Source organism: Hakea prostrata, chromosome 3 (assembly GCF_041222555.1).
Source record: "Hakea prostrata isolate BN-2017 chromosome 3, UWA_Hpros_2, whole genome shotgun sequence".
NCBI lineage: Eukaryota > Viridiplantae > Streptophyta > Magnoliopsida > Proteales > Proteaceae > Hakea > Hakea prostrata.
This window is the reverse complement of record NC_142602.1, coordinates 6,903,587-6,926,469: the sequence shown is the minus strand read 5'-3', so window position 1 is coordinate 6,926,469 and position 22,883 is coordinate 6,903,587. Positions and strand designations below refer to the sequence as shown.

At 39.0% G+C, this 22,883-nt stretch overlaps 1 protein-coding gene and 1 long non-coding RNA gene across 2 annotated transcripts in view; both read right to left on the bottom strand.

Moving 5' to 3' along the window:
• Window positions 1–20,449, bottom strand: part of MOS14 (ARM repeat superfamily protein) — a 52,818-nt gene extending 32,369 nt beyond the window's left edge. The window contains exons 1-7 of the mRNA XM_089148582.1: window positions 19,973–20,449; window positions 12,474–12,551; window positions 12,226–12,288; window positions 9,988–10,035; window positions 9,730–9,876; window positions 9,285–9,416; window positions 2,190–2,230 (exon numbers count right to left, since the gene is read on the bottom strand). Coding sequence (XP_089004708.1) covers window positions 2,190–2,230; window positions 9,285–9,416; window positions 9,730–9,876; window positions 9,988–10,035; window positions 12,226–12,288; window positions 12,474–12,551; window positions 19,973–20,134 — 671 coding nt within the window. The 5' untranslated portion in view covers window positions 20,135–20,449. The remainder of the gene's footprint in view (window positions 1–2,189; window positions 2,231–9,284; window positions 9,417–9,729; window positions 9,877–9,987; window positions 10,036–12,225; window positions 12,289–12,473; window positions 12,552–19,972) is intronic.
• LOC149020443 (uncharacterized) lies at window positions 16,010–19,966 on the bottom strand. The gene is made up of 2 exons (XR_016172191.1): window positions 19,608–19,966; window positions 16,010–19,487 (listed from the first exon to the last, which is right to left on the bottom strand). It is a non-coding gene; the product is annotated as an uncharacterized LOC149020443 (long non-coding RNA).
• Window positions 20,450–22,883: the final 2,434 nt, after the last annotated feature.

The window sequence follows — 22,883 nt, the reverse complement described above, 5'->3', positions numbered from 1 at the left end:
TCCTATTACTATTCTGTTAATCAATCTCCATCAAATCAACATGGCAGATTTCTCTCTGGCCATGTGTTAGTGTGTGTTCCTGAATCTCCTGTCCTTCGAACTGATCACTTGTTATGCTGTTAATACTATCTCCTTGGATGCTGCTCCATGATTTACAAATTGGATGCAGGAAGCATCTTGCCTTTTGAGTAATCCAGCCCGTAGAATGACTCCATATTTTAGCATGTCATTCCTCCTGCTAGTGTTTATTGTGTCTTTAATTCAGTGATAATCAGACCTACCAATTGGGAGTGGGGGACCTGAAGTGGTGAGGAAGATGCCGAGGGAGGTTATGTTAGTTCTCCTTTAGTTGCTCAATCTGTTAAAGGCTATGTGTCAAATTCTGTTTATCATTACAGAACATCCCCACCTCAAACCCAGGATGTGCTTGATTTTGTGAGCTGTTCAACCTACTAACGGGGTTATCTAGCCCAAACTTCAAATCCATTCAACATCTGGATTCTCTTCTTCTCCTTGATTTGGATTGTGACCCTACTCAGTCCTTGGGTGTTTGTGTTCCATTGACCTTGTCTTCCTACACCAGAATACATCAGGTCAGATTCTTCCAATATTTAGTCAGAACTCAGAAGCACCCATGTCGGACCAATCTCACAGAATCAAAATGTTCTATCTATTTCCCAGCTTAGCAAGTCCCAAATGATAATCCATGATCCAACAGAAAACAAAATAGATTTTCTTTTCATCATTTTGACCCATGTAAGAGCAGACGATGTCTTGAAACTTCAAGCAGATTGTTGAAGCGATGGCCAGGTAACACTTATTTAGGCAAAGTTTCTAACTAGACGGATAGAGATCAAACAACCAAGGTCTGCACAGAAAAAAAAGGCTAGGAAAACTTATTAAAAAAATTAAAAAAAGGAAGAAGTTAAAATTTTGGTCACTAATAAGGTCAGTGCCATCAATAGTGACAACCAAACAACATAAAAATATTTACATCTGATTCTTGCTTGGTTCTTAGCAATCAGGTTTCTCAAATGCTCAACTTCTATCGGGGTAAGAAAGAGCATCCTCCAAATGAAACTCCAAGAATCCAATACCAAAGACAGAAAATTCTATGGAGGAGAATGTTACTTTTTCCTCCCTAATTAGGAATATGAAATGACACTAAGTACAGAAGGCAACCTAGTCTCTGAAGTTTATGCTTTTTATTTACGAACATTATTAGGAACATGCGATCACGTAAGTATGAAAGGGAACTTTGTCCCATAAGCTTCATATTAATAGTTCTATATAAATAGAAACTCAACTACGATAATCTTGAAGAGTTGGACACCCAATGTAGCATCTAGGCAGCATCTCTCTTCTAAGTTCTAAGGTGAGCTATCATGGGACCCACAGAATATCTTCCCCTTCTGGAAAATATTCTACACAGAAGACACAAGCTCCGTAAATCCTTTGCAGATGCTGGCTGATGTCTCCCGAGGGGCAGATAGCGGGCTTCACTTACGACAGAATATAGTTCACAAATTCTGACTCCTCTCCAATTGATCTATGTCACTTGTCCTCAAATACATTACAAATCCCAACCCAGGAAAAAGATTTAGCATTCTCAAAATCAACTTCTCCAACATATTAAAGAACTTTGATCCAGCACAGCACATCCAATGTCATCAGAATCTCAAATGCCATTAGAGACCTGTTTGTCCATCCCTTAGAAACACTATCTAAATTCTATAATAGTTGTTAAAATGATATCTGTTCATGGTCATGCACCATAAGAACAAGATGGAGAATAGTTGCACAACTGTATACATTCTTCTTGTGTCACAGAATGCAATTTGCGATCAAAACAAAGTTCCCAAGGTATACATAACATATTCATCAAGCAGAATGAGTGGAGATCAAAGGTGAGAGAACGAAGAAGAAAAAGGGGCAAAAGGCATTAAGATGCATTATAAATTAAATTATCTACAGTGAACTCCAAGGTAAGAGAGACACATATCACACAGAAATGTTACCAATCAAGGAAGTTACACAAATTAAAGCACTAAAAGGGAAGGAAAAAAAGAGTGAGAATATCCACAGTTTTACAAAAAGGGCCATCAAATTTAATCCTTTGAAGAATCAAATATGTCACATTCGAAAACAAGTGCATCAACAAACATACAATAGACCAAGGAAAAACGTACCCATGTCTTAATCGAAGCCAAGAAGCAAAAGCTCCAAGAACCTATCAACAAAGAAATGTTAGGAAGTCCAGACAAGAGTGGAAATAAACTTAAAAATAACATCTTATATTGAAAGTTCTTCACACATTGTACAAAGCAACAAAACAAAACAAACCAACTGAGCATTCACCGAGGCTGCCCTCTTTTTCCCTACCTCTTCACCTTGGTCCTTGAAATCCTCTCCTCTAGTATCCAATCCAAAACACTCACCACCTCATCTCTCCTTTTCCTAAATGCAAATGTTCCAAGCTTACCCATCTTTCCTTTGCTGATGACCTTACAATTGACGACAAAGCTGTCTCATCCTGTCTCCAACATCATGTCCTCCCTGCAAAAGTTTGAATCCCTCTCTGGCCTGTGTAGCAACCTCCGTAAGTCTAGGCTTTTCTTCTCCAGCAACTCTAATACCCTCTAATCTTCTCTTCTCCACTTCACTGGCTTCACTCTCATGTCCATCCCTATAAAATACCTTGGGCTCCCTCTTGTCCCCACCCATTTCATGCCCATCATTGAGCCACACTGCTGGACCACATTCACAAAAAACTTCAACTTTAGAAGAGCAAGCTCCTCTCCCGTGTAGATAGGGCACTCCTAATCAAATCAGTCCATCAATCCCCCCACATCTACTAGTGTGGAGTCTTTGCCCTTCTTGAATCCACAATCATGATATGGAATCCCTCTTCTGTAGCTTCTTTTGAAAAAGGTCAAGAATCACACAAATTCCACCACTCGACCAGCTGTGCCAATATCTACAAACCCAAATCCAAAGGAGACCTTGACATTCATAGAATTAGGGTTTACAATATTGTTGATCTCCCCAAACTCATCTAGAAAATCCCCTCCAAAGAGAATGCCATACGTGTTGATTGGGTCTACACCTACCGTTGACGCTGATTGGGTCCATACCTACCTCCTCAAAAACGAATCCATTTAGACTGTCTACACCAACCCCCAACCCCCCCCCCCCAAAAAAAAAAGGACCCTTCATGCGCTTGGAGATCTATCCTCTCCCTGCAATGTGTAGCCGAATTGCTGATAGCTGAAAGATTTCCTTCTGCCTTAACCTATGGCACCCGCTCAGCATCCCGTTCCATGTGGCCAATGCTAGAGGTCTATTCCTCCGATATCCCCAAAGATATCCCTCTTTTCTCCATCATAAATGGTGTATGGGATCCCTCCCTCACCCTACCCTAATCATCTCCACCAAATATAGTCCTTCCTTCTTCCCCTCCCCTCCCACTATGACAATCTTCTCTGGCTCCCCTCCAAAAGAGGCTACTTCTCCACAACTTCTGCTTGGAAACACACCCGCACTCCCTCCCTAAGGTCTTCTAGGTCAATGTAATTTGGTTCAAAGGTCATATCTCTTTTGGAGCCTTCACTACTTCGAGAGCCCAGTCATATTGTCTCCCCACCCAATCCCTTCTCATCCATCATTACATCCAAGCCTCCCCTTCTTGTACCTTTTGCCCTAATTTTGAAGACATCTCCCCACCTGTTCTTCACTTGCTCCTTCTCCAAACCCATCTACAACCGAGCTATTACCTCTAATTGGCCCTAAGTAGATGCCCTCAACCCTTTGAGCCTAAGTGCTAATGGCTCATCTCTTTTGACGTTCCCCAATTGCTGACGCCAAAAACTTGTTTGCGAAATAAAAATAACCGCAAACGCATAGTATCCTATAGCTAATGGGTTGATCTCAGGAAGATATACCACTTAATTTTAATCGTCTTAATGGTAACGCAAGAGTGAGAAGATCTAAACTTTTTAATTAATTACTTAAACTAAATTAGCGGTTGTAACACATGCATCTAATGCGATTGTATTGAGAAGAAGAAGAAAAAAAAACAAACATAACCTAACCATTCATCATCTAATAAAAGAAAATGCACAAATAATGAAAGACAGGAATAAAAATTGATTATAATAGAAAAATAAATAAATAAAAGGAAGGTGATCCGAGCGCTAGCTTTGAATCGAGGGAAGGGGAGTGCAACTAAGATGACATTGATTATGGACCCTTTACCATACCTTAACAATCCATTGATCAGGGGAACGGATATAAAAGAAGAAAAAATGCAAAAAGTAAATAACAGAATAAATAACAAAGCAATAAATAAAAAGGAACCTTAACCAAAAAGATGCACAACAATAGGCATCTTTGATAAGGACCAAGGGGAAAAGAGAAATAGTAAATAAATGCTGAAAATAAATCTTAAGTTAAGAATATAGAGGGATAGACAGAAGTAGAAATTAAGGGGGGAGAAAAGATTATTGACAAACACTACTTAGTTGCATTTCTTGAATCTTGAATAACAAAAGAAAACCTTAAATGAATCGAAATCCAACCAACTCTAACAACCAAATCTGGAAGAATCCAAATCTACAATTGTTAAACCCAGAGAAAAACGAATCCTCATAAAACTTGAAACTTTAACTTTAACTCTAACTCAAAATTGAAATCACATTGATTGAAATAAAGAAACACACTTGCATAAAATAAGGGAAACTAAACAACTTGAATAACTATTGCATTACATAAAAAGGAAAATTGAATCTAAACGTTGAATCTAAAAACTAGAAACCCACTAAGAATTCAAAGAACTAGAAAGTGCCTAACAAACTAAAGAGAAAAGAAAGTGTAAGTCTAACAGAGAAGGGGTACTTTTACGGGTTGGTGAAGGGGGTCACAAATAAGGAAAGAGAAAGTAAATAACAATAATATAACAATTAAATAAAGAGTGAAATAGGAAAAGAAAAAAATAACAAATAAGAAAGAAAACTTATTCATTTGATAATGTAAGGAATAGAGAGGGAGGGAGAGAGAGAGAGAGAGAGTGAAAAGAAAGGAAACATGGGTTGGTGGGGGGAAGAAAAAAAGGAAAAATTAATAACCAAATAACAAGGTGAAAAAAATAGTGGGGAGAGAGAAAATAACAAAGAAAAAAATAAAATCTAATAAGATAAAATATTTTAGAAATTTTAGGGAAAAATTGAAAGATCCAAATCTTTGACTACTTGTGGGCACCATACACACACCAATATTTTTCTTTTTCAATAAAAATAAAGTAAAATAAAATAAAATCCTAACTAATCTCAACCATCAATCAAAATTGACTTCTTTTATTTCTAAGATATTCTTGGAGTTGGCACATAATCGCATCTTGACCTACTCTTGGCCCATCATGCATAGAATCAAGCCCTCTCCGCAATTAAGAATTTGAATTGGACCTCTTTGCGTGTATCATACCCGAAAACTCCAAATAATCGCTTAGGTCCTAAAAAATCCTAAAATCTGCAAAAACAACATAAAACCCAAGGTAGCTCCATTCTACATGTGTAAAATGCATGCTTTATGACCTAAGATTCCACACATAAATGTGCGCATAGCTCAAATCTGGATGGAGTAAAACGTCCATAGATGGACTACCTAATCCAAATCTCTTGAACAAAATTAAAAGGTCATCTACATGGATGTCAGCTCCAAGTTCTCCCTTGTTGTGTCAAAGCCATTATTACTCCCCAAGAAACAAACTCATTGATGTTGTCTAAGGCCTAGATTCTTCTTTGTTGACTCCTCTTGGGCATCCCTAGCCTGGTTGGTTCCCACACTAATGCAAGACCCCACAGACACCCCAAGAAGACTCATAACGATCAACAGAAGTCCTGCGGTTGCTACCCAGCACCCTGCAACCCTTTTTAGCAGTACAAGAGCTTTGGCCCACATAGGAGCAACTATATAAGTTTAGGGCAATCCTAAGCGAGTTCTGTTGGGTCTAGTTTGAATTGGAATTTTATTACGAATCTAGTGCTATTTTTATTTTATTCGAGTCAGCTTAGGAGCAGCTAAGTTGAAGTATTATTTTGAATAGCAGTTCTATTGAAAATAGAAGTCCCTTTTTGTTTCTATTTTGAAGTTTAAAACTACTTAAGTTGTCTAATATAGGCAACAAACACATAGCCTATGCTTGTAATCAGATTTGATTAATAAAATTATTCAGAGAGAGTTACAACAGAGTTTGAGGTTCGACTATGACTTCTGGGATTCCCTAACGTAGGAAGGTCCTATAGCAACTTGGTTTGGTTTAGATTCAAAATTCATGGGGTTAAGGTTTGGGAGAACTAGGTTTTCACTTTCCACATGCCACGTTAGTAAACAAGCTTCCTTAATTTAAGGAAGCTTGTCTACCCACTTTCCCACCACATTAAACCAAACAATCCAGATTTTGAAATTTTGTGGAAAAGTTCACTTTTTCCCACCCCATTTTTTATCTAGCAAACGAGCAAATACCTTGGGGTCTATATCAAATGGAATCAGAATTATCGACGAATCCACAAGAGCTAGAGCTTTAGAGAATAGTCAAGAAAACCCTAGCAAATGTGCTAGCATAGATACAAGGTTTGTTAGCTAAAATGGCTCAACAAGAGCAAACTCGCAAAGAAGAAGAGACCCAATCCTCCCGCATGGGTAAATTCATCATCTTGATTTCAACAAGGATCTTGGTCCCTAAAATCGAGATCTCAGCCGAGATCTTGTAAAACTCTAGCTTGAGGGCCCTTCTTGGTGGCTATTAAGGCTCAATTTAGGGTAGAATTTGGTATTCAGCCTATTTTAGGCCTTCTAAACACAGTGGTGGCATTACATTTGTGAGAAAACAAGTGTAAATATGAGTTCCGACTCAACCTTAACTTTGAAACTGACACGTTGAAAAAGTGAACATGCAAACTTCTAAAACACAACCGTTACTTGATATAAATGAAAACATAAAGGTTTAAAGTCAAGTAAATACATTAAACATGTTCAACTGTTCACAATTCACATTACACCATCGGTAATACTTATAAGTTACATTATGAGAATACAAGAGTAAAATCATTAACTAAACAGCTCCTCAAACTTTGCTCCAACAGCACCAGCACCAGCACAAGCACCACCTCCACCAGTGTAGAACATAGTTTTTAAAGGAGAAAAAAAAAAGTTCGAAAAAACACTAACCTTAATCAGTAGATCTTTGTTGTAGGTAAGCTAAATGGCTTGTTGTTGCAGCCTAGGTAGAGAGCCGACCACCTTTCTAGTGAAAAATCCAACCAAAACACCAAAACCAGCAAAGGCAAAAGGAGTATGAGATAGAACAAGTCTGAGATATGGTATTCTTAAGAACTGGGTTAAAGCAAGATCTTGAACCGAGATCTTGAATTGAGTTAGATCTCGGCTGAGATCTTGTATTTTTTTGGGATCGTCTCAATTCACATGAGATCTCATCTCAAGGTCTCAAAAAATAGATGCACGAGACCTCAAACCATGGGTAAATTTTTATAGTCATCCCCCGAGGGGAGAAACTAGTGAAATTCATAGACAAAAGATACACCAGCAGGTGGTCTCAAAGAAGATACAGAGGGATGAACACACCTGAGAATTCAGATATGACAACCCTATGTATGACAAGTATGAAAAAATTGTAAGGCCACCCTAAAGGAGAGTTCACCAAACGCTAGTCACGCTAGAAGAGCATAACAGATCCTACTTTAATGACGGACAAGAACAACGAGGTGGAGATCTTCACAAAGTCAAGCTTGAACTCAAGGAGTTCAATGGGTCCTTAGACCCACAGGTGTTCTACAACTGGAGAGCAGCCCCAGATGATTATTTTGATTGGTATGACTTGTCAAACGATAGGAAAATGAGGTAGTAGCAGGTGCGGCCGAGATTGGTGGAAAATAACTCAATGGGAACTGTATGTATTATGAATGTAGGGGACTCACTATTTGGGACCAGATGATAAAGGAATTGACAAATGATAGAGAGGTATCTATCTAAACACTACAAAACCAGGTTACAAGAGTAGTTCCACACCCTAAAGCAAGGTAATATTCCTGTGGCAGATTACATCCAGCAATTTGACTACTGGCATCTACAATGAGGACTAGAGAAAGCAAGCCTCAGAGCATGTCTCGTTTCAAACTTGGCCTAAAATATGAGATCCAGATGGCATTTGGAGTGACTGATGTACAAGACCTTAGGGATCTTTTCAAAAGGCCATGTGAGCTAAAACCTTGTTGACCAAAGGAGATACAACACCCAAAAGTTTCTGACTACAAGAGAGAGCCATCCACCCTGAAACCCTTCACACCCACCACCACCTCTGCAGTTCATCTACAAGGTGCAAACCCTCCTAGAGCAGAATATGAAGGAAGGGGTCCCAACAACAGCAACTCCTCTTCTTTTGAGGAATACAGATGACTGTACTTAATGGTTGTAATCAAAGTTACATAGACTGATTGGCCTGAAGTGCGAAAACTCCATTGGATCCTCACTTTTCAGAATAAGAGAGATCAATGTTGAGTTGACTGCTTTCAGAATCTAGCCTCCTGAAAAGGCTCACTGGCATCAAAAAAGCAAAATTGATTGGCTCCATTTTTTTCAGTCCAGATCCTCTCCACCCAGCCTGCCCTTTTATTCATCCTATCCTATTTACATAAGTGTAGAATCCACACTATCTACCTGACACAGGCAGTCCCCCTGTAATGTGGGTAACTGAGTGAAAGGGCAGGCTAGGTGGAAAGAATCTCCAACTACCATTTTTTCCAGCGATACTGGAGTTTCTTGATGTCTGATTTATGTTTTTTGGTCCCACACAGTTTGTGAACATTTTATGAAGTGATCTTTTCTTGTTCTTCCCCCACTACTTGTGATTGACAACAATGCCTGGAGCCTGGGCAAGTCACATCATCTTTGGTACAGAGGATGTTATTCAACTATATAAATACAACTTTCCTTTATTTTCGTTAGAGAATCATTCTTGCATCACATCCCATAACTAGAATACTCACAAGAAAATTTTAAGCTGAAATCAGGAAAAATATATACACTGTCTATTCTAAATTTTAAATCAAAAAATATGGAAGAAGGTTTTGGACTCCAAAAAACGATGAAGCATCTCTTTGACAACTTGGTCAATGAAGTTGTCAACATAACCTTCCCAAATTTAAAGATAAAACTATTGAGGGGAAAGCAGAGCAGATCCAAAACACGTTTACTTAAATAACATATCTGACCTGCTCCTTGAGCTCATTAAAACTCAAACAGGCAGTCAATATATTAAGAGCAACGTCAACTGATGAAACAAGTTCCTTCTCGAATTGGCGGCGTCTTTCCGCACGAGCAGCTATTTTATAGTTGAACACCTCCTGATAGCAATAGAGAACATGTAAAATAGTATCAAAGGCAGTCACAATGGTCAAAAGTGCATTCTACCAAGGTACAATTAAATCGTTAAGTACACCAAAACTACAAGAAATCAGATGATAAACTGTTGAAACTTGAAACACATGATGTGAAAAGAAAAAGGGGGGGAAGAACTGGCACCAACTACACCTATATCCAGGTAGTCTTTTGATGTAAAGAAAGTAATTTTAACACGAAGATACAAATGATGTTCACCAAAAAGATCCTTCAGAAATTCCCTCACAACATAAGGATGATGCTAGTCTGCAAGCATACCTCAGGCAAAACAGTCAGCAGCTCCAGAAAACTAGGTAGACATTCTGGATGAAAATTCAATTCATCCCTAATCCAATTCACAATGCCACCGCCACCCCAATCTTCTGCAGACACATGCACAGCCAAAGCCGCCACAGCAATGCTAATCTAGAAAAGCAAAACAAAGTTCAGTAGCACTATGGTTCAGATAGAACAACATAAACCCCACATCTCCTTGAAAATGCCTAAAGCAATAACGAAGTTTAGGCCAAACAATACCTGTGTTCTAACTTTAGGAGGACCCTTGTGTAGTTTTTTCAGTAAAGCCTGCATTATACACATCTCAGTTCTCAGAGCAATCAAGTCCACTGAGATAAGCAAATGGGGATCTAAATGTATTAAAAATAGCATGGTAAATAACAAAGGGATCCACAAAACAACAGGCACAGGCAGCTTGGAGGGAAAGAACAGATGATGATCCAAATCAATCGACAAATCTTTTAAAGGTTCTTATTGCATGTAAAACAGTTAAAGGGGGGCGGGCCTTAGAGCAATGGTTGGTGGACCAAGTTGTAGCCCCAAGGTCAAGGTATCAAAAGAGTCTCCCAGCAAAAAATTGTTGGGGTAACAATCTGTAGGAAAACTACCCCCCCCCCCCCCGGAACTCTGCTTGTGCAGAAACCTTTGGCACCGGCTTCACCTGTTGCATGTATAAGTGTATACAGTCAAATTATTGAGAAAGAATAACTTCAAGATGGCCAACAATATGGACATCATTCTATCTTGGCCAACAAATTTTCAGAAAGCCACCTTGACCTGACAACCCTTCTAATGGGCATCAGATCTGCAACCGGATCAACTATTGCGTTCTTTTCTATACAACCAGATGCAAAAGGCAAGTCCATATAACTCAGCAGATAAAGGGTGAAAGGTAAGGCTCCTTGGAAAATTGGTTCATGTCAAATCCAATGTCAGAAAGCTGATTAGAGGACCGCAGGATTGACTGTAATTTTGCCCCCTAAAATGTGACATTTGTGCCAGGGCAAGATCCTTCACCACCTTTGTGATAGGGAGCACTCCGATACTTTTATCCCCATTGCAAACCTTTTTTACTTGACACTTTATAATCCCAAATGAATTTGGCGGTGGTTACATAAATCCATGCCACAGATTCCATCAACTCAAGAGGAAAAAGGCGAAGGGGAAATTCTAGTTAAAATTAGGTATCACAAGACCAACTAAGTTGGGCAGAAGTCTATCAGCACTCTAGAAGAATAGATGCTTGTCATGGGTGAGTGTTTAAAAGAGTATCATAAGAACTATGGATTATCTTTTGCCTTGCATTTCTTCTGAAGTGGACGATGGTTTTAACTTCAAAGATTTAGGAAGCATATTGAATCAGTGAAATGCAATGGCCAGTGGACAACAACTGTGGCCAGAGGTCAAGGCATCCAAACAGCCTCTCAACAAAAATTGCAAGGGTAAGGCTGCTCAGGTGAACTGCCCCCCCCCCCCACCCAAACAAAACAAAGGGACTGCTTATGGGGAAGCCTTCAGCACCGGGTTCGCCCTTTTTTTTACTGAATCAGTGAAATGCCTCTTACCTCAGATTTCCCTGGTCTGTATAATCTGGAATTGAAGAGGGTTGTTGGATTTTAGCAGTAGATGGACAATTAGTGGTGGCAACATCAGCTGGAATCTGTTCATCAGAAAATTTTAATTGACTAGGAACCTGATGATTTGTCAAATTTGCTGCTGACTATTTGCGGCATTACTTTCAATGCCTCCTCTGCATGGTTAAAGAAGTCACCGAATATCTCAGTCTCTTTAAGAACCAACACAAGAAGAAAAAAAATTTAAACCCTGGATCACCCCAACTTAACTGAGATCCCAGTTAACTCAGATATCTTGGTCATATTTTGGATATCTCAGTCAGATCTCAGTATATATCGGAACTCTACTATAATCTCATGCTTCCCAACCTTCGCATTGCTTTCATTTCAACAAAAACAGTTCTACCGCTAACAGGCAAGATCTCAGTGGTACTAGGTTCCTTGGCTAGTACCACTGAGTTGGCCCCAGATCAAGTTCTTGAACCTTGCTGCCTTGATCAGAACTTGGAGAAGGAGCCAAAGGAATGCTCTCTTAAAGCATAGCATAAGTCATTATCCAATGTTGAATCTCCATAATGGACACGCACAAAGATCTGTAATTTGGAACTAAAAACTCAAGTTCATCTCTCTGCTCAGATTATATGATTACATCATCAAAAAGATTTTGGATTTGAAAGTGGTACAGACTAGATGATTCAAGTAGAGCCAAAGAAGGATACCTTCTTGCTTACTCTGACTTAATTACGAGAGTATGGAAGTGTATATACGGTTTTTTGTAATTATGAATATGTTATAACAAAAGAATACCACGAATCATCCATACATTCCAGATTACAAGCAAAGTCACATTGTCCAAGTACATTTAAGTTACCATAACCAAATAAAACATAAATACCCCACTTACATGTAAGGAATCACGTAAAGGGCGAAAAGCTTCAGAGGGTAGTTCTTCAAAATCTCTTTGTACCTATAAACCCAAATATCAAATACAACATTTTCTAAAACAGTAAAAACTTAAGTCACAAAAGGAACTAAATAAGGAGGGACTAAATTTGTCGTTAAAAAAGATATGTTTGTTATCCACCAAAAAAAATGACATCCAGAATTATAACTCAGACTCATTACACAATTCATAACTCACATACAAAATACCTTGCTTCTTAGAGTCTGAGAACAAAAAATCAGTGTTTCCAGATTGCTACTGGGGTCATGGAGCAAGTCATCAGCCACCTGAGCAAAATATATTGATAGAAATCACATGAAAATTTGAAAAAGAAAATAACAAGTTTACAGTTGAGGGGCATGTGAAATCGGCTCAATTAGAAAAATAGATAAACAAATAAGAGAGAGAGAGAGAGAGAGAGAAGCTAAATTCTAAAAATCAATACTTAGAAAATAACAGCACGTCTTAAACATAATTCGACTTAAGACACTCAAAAAAATTAAGTAATAGGAGGAATATCACAAGGAACTAACAGAAAATTCATACAAAGGAAGCAAGGAAGAAAGCCCATTGCAGTTAATAAATATTGATGCACCATGTCCTTAACATGGAAGGCAATAAGTAAGAATAGGGCCTGAAGTGAAAGCTGACCTGAGTTAGTCCCTCTGTCTATTTCTTAAGAGAAGCAGGCTTAAGCTTTTCAAGTTGCAATAGCTTCTCCGACCTTCCAAGTCATAGTGGAATTATATATATATATATATATATTGGTTTTTGTGTGTGTGGGTATTTGTTTTGGGTGAAAACGAAAATCATTTCAGAAACCCCAGAAAAGGGAAACAAGAAAGGGAGGAGAGTAAGAATACACAGGGAGAAAAAAGGGAAATGGGGGGGAGAGCATACAAATACTCAAGCTAGAAGATCAAAGCCTCAGGTAACAACTAACAATAATATGCCTGATATCAACCCCAGTTCTTGGGAACTAACATCAAAGAAGATGGCTCTCCAAATCATATCAAGAGAATGGGGTTTGGAAGTCCATCTCTGGAGATTCTGCTCCATCTAAATGTGAACCTCAAGCTTGTTTTTTAGTCAGTTAACCAATATACAAGAGTGATGATGAACGAATATCGGTAAGAAGAGGACATTGTGAAAAGATGGGACGAGCATATCTGTGACCTCCCAAGTGGAGATGGGGCAACTACACTCTTTCATCGTGACATAGCACAGCATAAATACGTAAGGAAGATCAGCAGAGAAGAAGTTAACAAAGCCTTAAGAAAGATGAAAGCTGACAAGACTTCAACTCCACATGATACCCCGACAGAAGTGTTGGAAACTTAGAAGATTGGGTTGCATTGGCTAACCAACTTGTTCAAAAAGATTATGAAAACATGGAAGATGCCAGATGAATGGAAGAGAAGCATTACAATCCCAATCTATCTACAAGAACAAAGGTAGTATCCGAAGTTACAATAATTATAGAAGCATAAACTTATGAGTCACACTACAAAGCTCTGAGAGAGTTTACGAAGGCTCACTTTGAGGAGAGTGACCCATATCCCAGTGAACTAATTTGGATTTACACCAAGTAGATCATGATTGAAGCCATCTACTAATTGAGGAGGCTCATGGAAAGATAAAAGGACAGTTAAAAGGATCTCCACAAGGTTTTCATTGACTTAAAACATATGACTGAATCCCTAGAGATGTCATCACCTTACATTTTTGTGTTATGCATCGAAAGAATTAGCTCACTGCATCCGAGATGCAGTTTCAAATGGCAGGTGGAAACCAATAAAAGTGGGTAGGTCTGGCCCGAATGTGTCCCACCTAATGTTTGCCGACAACATTATCCTGTTTGCGGAAGCCTCGCTGCAACAAATCGAAGTTATAAATGGGTGTCTGGATGAGTTTTGTGAAGCGTCTGGCAGCAAGGTTAGCATACTGAAAATGAGGGTCTTTTTCTCAAAAAAACATTAACAGGGAGAGGGAGAAAAAAATTACTCAGGCGAGTGGCTCACTCAAACAAAAGAAATTGGTCAGTATCTTGGAGTTCAATTTTGGAATGGAAGGATTAAGAGGGAAAACTACAAGCAGATTTTGGAGGAAGTGAAACAAAGGCTCTCTAATTGGAAGGTTAGCTCACTCTCCAGGACAAAAAGAATAACCTTGCCAAGTCAGTAATCATGTCAATTCCCATTTTTCTGGCCCCCTTCCAAAAGGGATCTTACACGAGGTGCAGTTTCGTTTGGGGTGATCCTCAAAATTATAAACGCTCCCACCTTCTCCGATGGGAGATTCTATGTCAACCGAAGGAGATGGGGGGTTGGGCTTTAGAAATTTGGTGAAGGTAAATGAAGCCTTCTTGATGAAATTAGTGCGGGAATTTCTGAACCAAAAAAACATGAAGACTGCAATTTTGAGAGCTAAGTATGGTAGTGACTAGAGGAAGGATCGATTTGCTACCTGCCCCACCGACTCCCCCATATGGACGGCGATGAGTAGGATGGCGAAGATGGTCCTCAAAAATTGTAAATTCATGGTGGGTGTAAGAAAATCTCTTTCTAGAAGGATAATTGGCTTGCACCAGGGAAATGCCTTCTAGACGAGGCAACCGATCAAATCTCTAATTGCATGAAGAAAGAAAATATTAGGAAGTACGTAGATGAAAATGGAGCAGGGCGATGGGATAGGTTCCAACACCTTCTTTCACAAGAGACATGAATAAAAATTCTAGAGCAACCAACAACAAAGGAGGAGGAAGGGCGAGATATCTTGCTCTGGAGCCCATCTCCACAGCAATCAAGTTCACTGAGAAAAGTTTGGATATTTTTATGAAATTTTTAATGGGTTTGTCTGCAAAGTGCAAACACGTAACAATCCAAATGTCTAATCTCATGTACCACCTTTTTGAAAACCCAACCCAGCCTACTAGCCTTTCTGGGAAATCTGTATTTTGAATCTCCACCGTTGATCTTTTTCATACATGCATGAGATCATTCAACTTTTTCTGAACAAACCGTATCCTGACTTCTAAGATTTAAGAAACGGTCAATATTATAGGCCGAAATTTCGCCAAAATTCGCCTTCTTGCATGTTTCGCCAAACAGAAAAATAGTGAAGTTCGCCGAAATATTGCACCTTGGCTCCAAGTACATGAGGCGTGCAGATTCTGTTTATGTGAACCAAAGAGTACACTTCACATCTTTAGAGATTGTTTGTATGCTCTAGGTATATGGTACAGATTGTTGCCAAAGTCAATGCAAACATGGTTCTTTGGGAGTGATCGAAAGGAGTGGTTACAACCTAACCTATACATCTGCGGCAAAGGACAAGGTTGGTACCCAAGGTGGGCGATTTACTTCAGCTGCATGGTGTGCCAAATCTAGGGTTGGAGAAATAGAGAAAGCCACAAGGAAAACTTCACTAGACCGAGAAACGGAGCAGAACTCTCTTTAGACCTCTACAAGCAAGTAAACTCTACTTAGGGGACATGCAAGGACAGGGCAATAAAATCCATATGTCCTAGAAGTGCTAGTGGGTGGTGTCACCCTAAGGAAGGTTGGTTTAAAATCAACATGGATGCAACATTATGTAACGGCAGGTTTAGTCAGTGAGAACGTTTAATTCAAAACACTGATGGCAAGTTCTTGGGAGGCTTCATGAAGAAAGCGACGAAGAAGAATATCTTGGAAGCTGAGATGCATGCAATCTCTGAGGGACTCCAGTTTGCAAGCGAGGGGGATCATGCCTTTATACGTGGAATCCAATTCACTCAAAGCAATTGATTTTCTAAAGCCAAATGCAATGATCCAAGGGAGAATAGCGAGAATGGTGCATGCGATAGAGGGCAATGGGAAATACTGGAGGAATGAGATTCCACATTACATGTATACTGGGAGTCCAACAAAGCTAATGATTGGCTTGCGAAGAGACCGAAAACTTCAAAGGAACCTCTGCAAATCTTTTCGGATCCACCCCCACAAATGGAGGAGATCCTACCAGCGGATAAAATTTTGCATGCTCAATTAGTGTTTCTGGGTTGATTAACCCCATTCATTTGTAACCCAATAAAAAAAAAAGGGACATTGTGACTAGTGTGAGATCTATAAGAGGTAAGGACAAGGAATTCCCAACCATGATTGGGCTACACAGGGATTTGCCTTAAGCCCCTCAATCTATTTGCATCTAACATGGACAACCTAACCAAGAACTTCCAATATGAGGTCTTGTGGGGCATTCCCTTCACAAATGATATTGTTTTGAGCAAGATAAAAGTATGCATTAGTGACAAGTTATAGCTATGAAAATCAACCTGGAAACTATAGGTTTAAGATTAGTAGACGGAAGATGAAGTATCTAACATGTAATTTTAGTCACACTATGAGGGAAATTAACATTGTGTGAATTGAGAAAAGAGAAATACCATAAAGTGACTATTTCAGATATTTGACGTTAACTGTAAAAGATCAAGTGAGAAGATGATGTTTCATAAGGAATTAAAGTGGGGTGGATGAAGTGGAGAAGTGCATCTGGAGGGTGATGAGACCAACTTAGAGGGAGGTTCAATAGGATTGTTGTTCAACTGGCTATAATTTTTAAGGAAAAAACTTTTGGCTGTCAAGGTGTATCATATTGAGAAGCTTCTTGTAGTAGAGATGAGGATGTTTAGATGGATCTGTGGAAAAATTGAGAGAAATAAAGTATGGAATGATTGTGCTAGAAATGTAGGAGTTGCTCCTATAAATGACAAACTCAAAAAGCATCATTTCACTCATTTAAGGTGATTTGAGAATGTTAACGGAGGCCTTGGAAACACCCTTATGCAGTTAAGATTGTACAGAAGGGTCAATTGAGCCTTGAAATACTAGATTTTGGCCCGTGGCTAGGTTCTATAGACATTAAAGTTATTATTTTTTTGGTTTATTGATGTAATAGGCCTAATTCATATAAGCCCATGGAGTGGGGGTAATGCTGTTACATGGGATTAGTAGTTAATTTTAATATTTAAGTTAGTGGCTAAGTTAAGCCAACCCCATTTTGTCGTGATAAGGCTTGTTGATGTTAGTGTTTACGTTAGATTGGGATGCTTAATAATTAGATACAATTTTGTTTCATTTTATTTACCCTTTTAAGTCTTTTAGAGTGATTAGGAGTCCTTTTGATGTAACCAGGATCAGCAAGTATAGGGTTCCTCAAAATCTGGGCCCAAAACAAGGCCGTAGTGGAGCACCAAAGGGCTGGCCAAAACTTCAGAAGGGCAATTTGGTCTTTTCCCATCCCCTTAGGGCACTAGAAGAGTACAATTAAACCCAGATAATTTTAGAGTCGTAGGTCTACTTTTTTGTTCTTCAGTTGAACTAGAGGTTAGCTTCTGATTTGACTAGGAGTCCCAGTTGGAATCCAATTTTTAAGTAGAATTCCTTCTGTCGGTTTTTTTTTTTTTTTTTTATAATTTACAAGTTGTCTTTGTTCAGGAGTTCTTTAGAAGACTCTTTTTCTAGTTGTTTTGAGAGTCCTTTTTAAGTTGTTGAGTTGTAAAAGGAATTCTAATCCAAATAGGATCCCCTAGGTGAGTTGCAGTTTGTTCCCCCCAATTGTAAGGCTATAAATAGCCCCTCCTCATTGTAACAAGGCAGTTTTGGATTGAATAGAAAAAAGGCAGACTTGGAGTGGTGGGAAACAAAGCCCACGACCTGGGTTTTTAGGGTCATGAGTTGTCTTCAAATTCTGCAACTTTTCATCTTCTTCAAGCCCACGGCAACCCTAGGAGCTTCATCAAACCTGCTTTGATGTAAGCTGTTACCAGGAGCAATATAGGGCCTAGGGTTACTTTCCCCAAACCCTACTGCCTCTAGTCATACACTCATACCAGAGGTATTTTAGTCATTTTGACAATTTTGTGGCATCCAAGGTTAGGATGTCATTGAGACCAACATTTTATTAGGACCCTAGATCTACTTTTTTTTTTTTTTAATTCGAGTCAATATTTTGCAAGTTATTGGAGAGCCCCTGTCGGTATCATTCCTAAGTTGTGAAGAAATCTCTTAGTTTCAGTCTGTTTCTTGTTAGGATTCCATATCTACTCTTAAAATCCAAATTGGATATTTCTAGAGTGAGATATGATAGAATCTTTATTTAAGATGGAGTCTTGAATCAAGTAGGAGTTCAAGTTTGATTTAGATTACAAGTTAAAGTCCTAGTACGCTTTCTTTTAGGAAGTCGAGTCCTTTTATGTATAAGCCACAATAGAATGTAACAATCAGTCTTGAGTATTGAATAAAATCAGAATTTGAAGGGAAGAGTGGAGTCATGGAATCCCACGGCTGTGTGTGAATAATTCCTGCTATTCTTCATCTCGTTCATCACCTTCAACGACAACAGTAGCTATAGTCAAATATCACAGCAGCCTAAAGTCCTACTCCTCCCATCCAAGTAAGTACAAACCAGCCATTGCCCTACCTCTTAAGCCCACACAACCCTCCCCCATTCCCAGCAGCAGCAGCAGCTTCACCCCTCCCCCTTTCCCTCTAGTAGGATAGGCAAGTATAGTTTTGACCCTCATACCAAAAAAGAAGGTATGCATTTAAAGCTCTATTTCATTTCATAACCCTAAGTGCTCCATGGTTCTACATACGATCTGTTAAGCCATATTTTAAGTACGTTGTCCTTTTTGTGCTTAAAGTGTTCACGGTTTCAAGAGCAAAGTAAAAACAAAACTTGAAAAACAACAACAACAACAAACATGCTCCCCCAATCAAGGAATTGTTTGTTTCTCTGTTTCCTTTTTTCTCTGCCAGAACACCCCCCCCCCTCCTCCTCCTTGTATAAGAGCTCCCCAAACTATTAGCAGCTGCAAACTTAAACGAGTATTGAAGAAGAAGAAAAAAAAAGAAGAAGAAAGGAAAGACAGCCGACACGTGAGAAATGAGAATTCGATTACAAGACATGGGGAAAAACACCTTTGTGGCCTCCACTGGTATAGAGCAAAGTTGTTGATGACACCACCTGAGAACCCAAAGAATACAGCAAAAGGAGCATGATGAGTTTTGAAGAATAAGAACCGGCAGATATATCTGATGATGCTTTAGCTTGAATTATTCCAGTCCAGGAACCCTCCCAGTCTGTTTGACCGCGGGAGGGGGGAGGGAGTGGGCGATTCAACATAGAGGCGATGGAGTGAATCAAAACCCGGCTGAGCTGCTCATTTGCCAATAATCAAACTAAATTGGCAGATGACAAAAACACATGCAGAGAGTGAGAGAGAGGCAATCGATGATACATAGTAAACGTACAATTATAAACCTATATATAAGTGGATTCATTCCCTCTCCATTAGATACCTGCAATACTATGAACACGTGTTCCGTAGTACACTGACATGGGCGTATCCGAAAACGATTCCACAGAGCACAATTGAGTTAAACAAGGGAACACCCCAATGAGACTTCGGAGAACAGCTCGTGAATCAAAACCTTTACTGTTCTAGTAAAAGTGTATAGAACAGCTCGTGAATCAGAACCTACACTTTTCTAGTAGAAGTTTGTAGACCAAAAAATATTTAAAAAATAAAAAAAAGGGAAACTTAACATTAACTTCGTCCTCGGATCCGATCTGAATGATTGGTCTCTCGGAATGGACGATGCACGATTGAATATAATATAATCCATTGAGTGAAACTGAAAATAAGTGGTGGGTAGAAGACTACCTGCCAAGCATCGAGAGTTCGCTGGAAATCTTGAAGCCATCGATCGGCCTGCAAACGAATTACATCCTCAGGATGATGGTAGAGAGCGTTTAGGGCTTTTTTCACCGTTTCCTGTAGCTCCGTGCTTGACATTCTGTCTCCTTGCTGAGCCAGCGTAGCCATGAATAGAGATTATCTTAGTTCACCGCTCACCCCAATATTCCTTCTTCTGTTTTCTGCAATAATAGCGGCGTTGCCCTTTCGACTCTCGCGCTTTTGATTTATCGTTTTGAGTTTTGAGAAATGGCTTCGCGCCCCTGTCGATATTATCCCGCTAATGGCCTTTTCGATTTTACAGCGTGAAGCGTCACTAGATTTGCGATGACCGCGTACAATGCTTCGCGTCGTTAAATCAGAGAGCGAAATTAAAAATCGAGGCAGCAGCAGCTCATCCCTGCGGTGATAGCAATTTAATGTAGTAATAATTTTCTTTTGTTACAACGACTAATGTATTAATAATATTAGGGTTAATTAAGGAACGACGGCATACGATTATTACATAGAAGACTTGCAACACGATTTTTTTTTGTTTTTTTCCTTTTCTTTTTTTAGGCGAGTTGCAACTTGCAACTTGCAACACAACGACTAATGATGAAATGAGTTATTCAGCTTTAACAGGAAAAAATAAATTAGGGGCAACACGGTCATTTTATATTAACGTATCTTTCACAGTTCAAAATTCAAATAACACTATTCCTCACTATTTTCTTTTCTTTTTTTTTCCACAGACGGATCACTTTTGTTCCCATTAGGGTTATCATCCATCTACCGAAAACAACTCCAAGCTTATGTCTCCCTTTCTACCTCATTATCCACTCATAGACAACAACACCTAAACAGAGTGCGATGAGATCCTTGGGATATTACAATCTTATCACACATTTTTCCCAAACCCCTAGGCATCAAGATGTTATGCAAAGCTTACAACAAGCGATAGCTGACTTCCCTCCCCCCTCCCCACAACATCTCTCTAGTATGACGCCCACATTCATTAGGTAGGAACCTTGGCAGCCTGATCAGATCAAACTCTATGTAGATGGATCCTCATTTTCTAATCCAAAACATTATGGGATTGGTGGTATAACTCGTGATTCTAATCTTAAGGTGGTGTTTGCTTTTGGATAAATAACGTGTTGTTAGGATTCTCTTACTACATAAGCACTAGTCATTAGGCGATGACTCACTCTTGCCCTAGATTTCCAAATTCCCCATCTCCTAGTGGAAAGTGACAACCTAGCACTGGTGCAGGCGATTACCCATCTAGCCTCCCGTCACAACTGGAAAATCTCTCATGTGTTCATTGATATTCTCAAGCTAGTGACAGCCTTTACGAATTGTTCATTCACACATGTACATCGTGAAGCAGATTTCACCGCTGATGAGTTGGCCAAATCGGTAGCCCTTTCCCAAGACTGGTTCGTGTACCACCATATCCCTCTCCTTTTAACATGGATCCTGCTCTATGACTCTTTAAGATGTAAAATACCTCGTGGTTTTTTCTTGAATAAATAAAGCCCTATTTTCTACGAACAAAACAAAACATACAAATAAATGAAGAATATTCTACCCAAACAAACAAAAAAAAGGTAAATATCACTTACCTCCCCTCTTATCTAAACAAAATAGCATTTAGACCCCCTCTTAGTTGGATAATATCACTTACCTCCTCTCTTACCTAGCAAATATATCAAACATCACCCCTCTGTTAATTTTCTTGGTTAAATTTAACTTTTACTATTAAATATTTTTTCTAAAACTCCAAACTACCATTGGCTGAAAACATTTTTTTAGTTAAACCCTAATCACTCTAGCAATTAAAATACTAAATTACTTTCAATTAAATTAATTGTTAAAAACTAAAATACGATAGTTAAAACCCAAATTATCTTTAATTGTTAAAACCCCAACAACGTTGTTTTTTTTTAATCAAACAACTAAAATAACATGTACTACTTGATATCAAAATGCAATTTAAACCGAAGCAAAGATTGTATCAACCCCTATCCTAATTTTGCCATCAACCAAGTTCCTTGTTTCCATCCCCTTGTATACATTTCTATACTTACATAAATTGTTACTCTATCGACCAACAGGTATCTTAATAGGGTTCTCATGATATGAGCTTCACTTGACTTTAGGAATTGAAGCCGTGGCACTGCACACCTTGAAAGAAGTGTTTACTTGCTTGAAAGCTTTAAATCCATAATACAAGGAAGCCCACTCGATAGATGAGAGGAAGCAGGTTGGTAATCTGTGCACCTACATGAAGCTCTTATACGACGGAGCTTGTCTTTTGACAGCTAGGATATCTCCTTCCCCCAATATATTCTTTCCTAAAGCAAGCAAAATCTGTTCAAAGTTGGCATGTGGAGCTATGAACCAAGATCCATTTTATTGTTAACTTCGCTAGGCCAATGCAAGATAAGTTCAGTTAGTATTGATAGAATCCTGTCTATCCTTGGGTGTAACGGTAGTCATGTACCCAACAAAATGACATTTGTGGAGTTCAATTTTTCTAGGATGTATGGGGAAGATGCTAGTTGTTACATCAAGACTACTAATGAGGGGGTCCATGAACTATTTTTTTGAACATGTAGTACAATCACTAATAATTGCAGCAACTGAGGTAGAGGATGGGACTTCCGCTAGTGATGATCATCAAGACTTTGACGTCTACATCTCCAAGCTTACTACAAGCAAACAATCTAAATCAGAGCTCGATCGATACCTAGAAGAGGCATTGTTGCCTTGGATCTAGGTGTTCGATATATTGAGCCGATGGAGACTAAACAATGTCAAACACCCCACGTTCTTGGCGATGGCTCAAGACGTTTTAGGAATGCCATTGACCAAAACCAGTGACAGTGATATA